Source organism: Neopelma chrysocephalum, unplaced genomic scaffold (genome assembly GCF_003984885.1).
Source record: "Neopelma chrysocephalum unplaced genomic scaffold, ASM398488v2 Primary Assembly neopelma1_147, whole genome shotgun sequence".
NCBI classification, from domain to species: Eukaryota; Metazoa; Chordata; class Aves; order Passeriformes; family Pipridae; genus Neopelma; species Neopelma chrysocephalum.
Window position 1 is genome coordinate 6,022,949 of NW_020897809.1, and position 3,492 is coordinate 6,026,440.

At 43.9% G+C, this 3,492-nt stretch overlaps 1 protein-coding gene across 1 annotated transcript; it reads left to right on the forward strand.

The window, feature by feature from the left end:
- Positions 1–323: 323 nt before the first annotated feature.
- Positions 324–988, forward strand: DNAJB8 (DnaJ heat shock protein family (Hsp40) member B8). The gene is given in 3 exon segments (XM_027700795.1): positions 324–565; positions 567–776; positions 778–988. Coding segments are annotated over 3 exon segments (663 nt in total).
- The last annotated feature ends 2,504 nt before the right edge of the window (positions 989–3,492 follow it).

Genomic DNA, 3,492 nt, shown 5'->3' on the forward strand with positions numbered 1-3,492 from the left:
ACACCAGCAATATAAAGACCTTCCCCAACACATCAGCTCAGTCACCTTCCTCTCTCTGTCACATTGTTTTCTCCAGGCTGACATGGTGCCCCTTTCCTTCATGGCCCCCACACATACGATGTATGTTAGGACAGCAGCCAGCTCATACGCTGCACATATGCTCTTTAGTCTGGCCAGCTCTTGACTCCTTCCCAAAGTGTGGGATAATGGAAAAGAGGGCAGTGATCTGCAACACATGCTGCTATTAGTAGGTGTTTATGACACTGTGTTACAGACAGATGAGTTCTCATTACTGGCACTTCTTTGGAGACCTTCTTCATGCAATGATTCCCTGTGAGGATATTGTATTTCCCACAGGAACGGCAAATTCAGGGAACAGAAACAGATGCAGGATAACCTTGGACTTGATCATCAAAGTTCAGCTCCTCAGGCTGAACTTGTCCAGTAAGAACCCCAGGAACAAGGAGGAAGCTGAGAAGAAATTTAAAGAAATTTTGGAAGCACACAAGGTTTTGTCTGACCCTCAGAAGCAATTGCTGTATGACAAGTCTGTTGAGGAGAGCAGAGTCAACGGAGGGTTTCAATGGCTTCTTTGGTTCTCCTCATGTATTCTCCCATCAAGAAGAGTTCTTTGGAGGGAGGGATCCCTTTGCATATATTTTCTGGAACCCCTTTGACATCAGAATCAATGGTGAAAACCAGCACAATACAAGCAGAAGAGGAGGAAGCTCCAGCCCATGTACTTCCTATAGGGAGTCATTTATGCCATGGAATTCATTGTCACAGAAAGCTCTGCGCCTACACCTTTAGTGAAACCACAGTTGGGCCATGTGGTCCCACAACAATGGTTAGCTATACTAAAGTGATCAATGGCAAGACAATCACCACCTGGCCAATCTTTGAGAATGGGCATGAGAGAAAGGAAGTAGAAGAAGATGGCCAGCTAAAGTCTGTGAAAATCCATGGGACAGAGATCCTGAATTCTTAATGTTGCCAGCTCAAGCATTAACTGCAAACTGTGGGACATGCTCTCATAGCTCAACAGATGGGAGCTACTGCAAGCAGTATTAATAAATGCTGAGTTCATGGCACAACAATGCAGATTTTTCAACGGTTGGTAACAAGCACTTCATAGGTAAAGATATGGTTATGCTAAACTAAAGAGTGGGACTCTACTAAGCCTGTATAAGGTGATAAATACTGCTTGTTCAGCTTATAGGTATCATAGATACCTGTGAAAACAACCTTGCTGGTTTGCTAAAGAGACCAAGTTGATTAATATAGCAAAAGAAGACAGGCTGGTTCATGGACAGGTAGGAGAACTCTATGACAAGCTTTAGGTCCCTTTCCCACTCATTGAAATGCCAGTGTTGAAGTCTAATAGCTGAAAGAATAAAGTATTGAATGACCCTCATACATAACCCTGAGATATAAGTGAAGAATATCCTACCTTTGGTTTATCAGAAGATGCATATTAATTGAAAAAAAAGGTTTTGTGCACTGGCAAGAAGGTAGGTGAGGTTTAGTGGAAAATGCAGAGCACAGAGGAGAGGGAATGGCATAGGAAAACCAAAGGAAGGAAAAAAATTGTTATTCCTCAGACTGTAAAAGAAAATTGGGGCTTTCTTGAGAATGCCCTGCAAATTATGACCAAAGACCCTGAGGGAAGTACTGTGTAGCTCAGGGGTTGAAAGTGAGCAGGGAAAAGGTGAATTTGGCTCTTAAACTGGGACAACCTATATTCCCTCTCTGCTTGGAGTTGTTCAAGCACAAAGAGCTAAATCCAAACCACGAGCCAACAGATTCCAGGGGGCTGATTTTAGCTCCCTCTTTGTGCAAAGCTGGATGTGCGGACTCAGATGGTGCTTTACCATCCTTATTGTCTTGCTCACAGCTGCAAGAGCCAGTTCACAATGCATTTCTTGCACAGCCTGCCAGCAGACTGCTTTCGTCCTCCACTGAGCTAAGGAACGCAGACCCCACGTTTCCGCCCTCCCCTGTGCTGACATGAACTGCTGAGCCTTGTTTCTTGCTTGGCCAGATCACCTTGGGCGTTTAAAATCTTACACGCCTTTTAGTTTCGGTCCCACGCTACATCCCCTTGAGTTTCCCAGCTTTCCCTACCCACTGATGTCTCCCTGGAGACTGGAACTAGTTTTCAGGGACATTTTCACTCTAATCCAGATTGCAATTGCTGCCTGTGTTTGGGCAGGTCTTTGCATCTGTTTCCTCTGCTGTAAAATGGGAATAACAGACTCTCATGCTTTGAAGGAGCCTGTGAGGTAGTGTTATTAGTAAAGGACTAACATTAAGCAATAAGTTAAATTAGCCAGAATGCTGCCACCCTTTATTCAAAGCCTTTTACTTTTTAAAAGACAAATGTAGCTTAAATCACCTTCCTTAGCGATTGGTGCCATGTCCACCTTGGAAAAACAGACCAAGAATGTATTTGTTATGTTAAGGGCTGTTAAATCCCTCTCCCAGTGAGAAAAAGACAGCACTGAAGGCAAGTAGAAGCTTAACTGCATGCTGGGTTCATGGAGGGAGGCCAGCAGTGATGGGAGCAGGGGAAACCTCAGTGCTGGGACAAGGCCTGTCTACTGCTTCTCCACAATTTGTGAATCACAGTCCTACAGGCATTGGGACTCTGAGAACTGCAAAGATTTAAGGGGCTTGGTACAAAAGTATTATTTTGGTCAGAGCAAACGCAAGTAAATGTTTCTACCGATACTCTGTGGACACCATGTTCTTGAGAGATGGCTTCTTGAATTTACGTTATGTTGCTTCAGAGGAAGTCCAAGGTAAAAAAAAAAACGAAACAAATTAAAAAAAATCAACAAAAAACCAAACTGCACATTTCAGATTGGAAACTGAAATGGTCTTTGATCAAAATAACATGTTTTGAAATCTGGACCAGAGTTGAATTCCCAGCTCCTCAACCTTTTCAGCTTTCTAGTGCTACAACTTTTCTTCAGTCTTGTCTCTAATGGGATATTTTTATGTATGCACAAAATATTTCTTGATCTGAGATCAAGATATGCAAATCCACACATGTCTTAGACCTATCCTGTCTAGGGTCACCGGTTCCCTCTCCTGTGTCGGTGTCTAAGGCAGCACCTAAGAGCAAGTTCTTCCTTTTCCCATACGCTGGGTCAGTGTGTCTGTTGCTGCTTGCAGCCGCAGAGAGTTCCTGGGGCAGCTCTGGCAGCTGCACATACCAAAACCTGCTAGCAGGAATATGGGAACACAGATTGGAAAGGGACCCAGCTTACCCAGTGAGTGTCAAGTCCAGGAGGTCCTCTACCATATCTTCCTGTGCAGGCCACACAAATGCCTCTCAGCACTTTCTGAGATTATTGTCTGAGATTTAAAAAAAAAAAAAAAAAAAGACAGTCATAAAGGTCTGGTGGTAAAAGAGCAGGTCAGACTGCATTAGCAAAGTCCTGCATTCCTGCAATAGCAAGAAATCTGCCAGGTGTGCCCAAACCACCC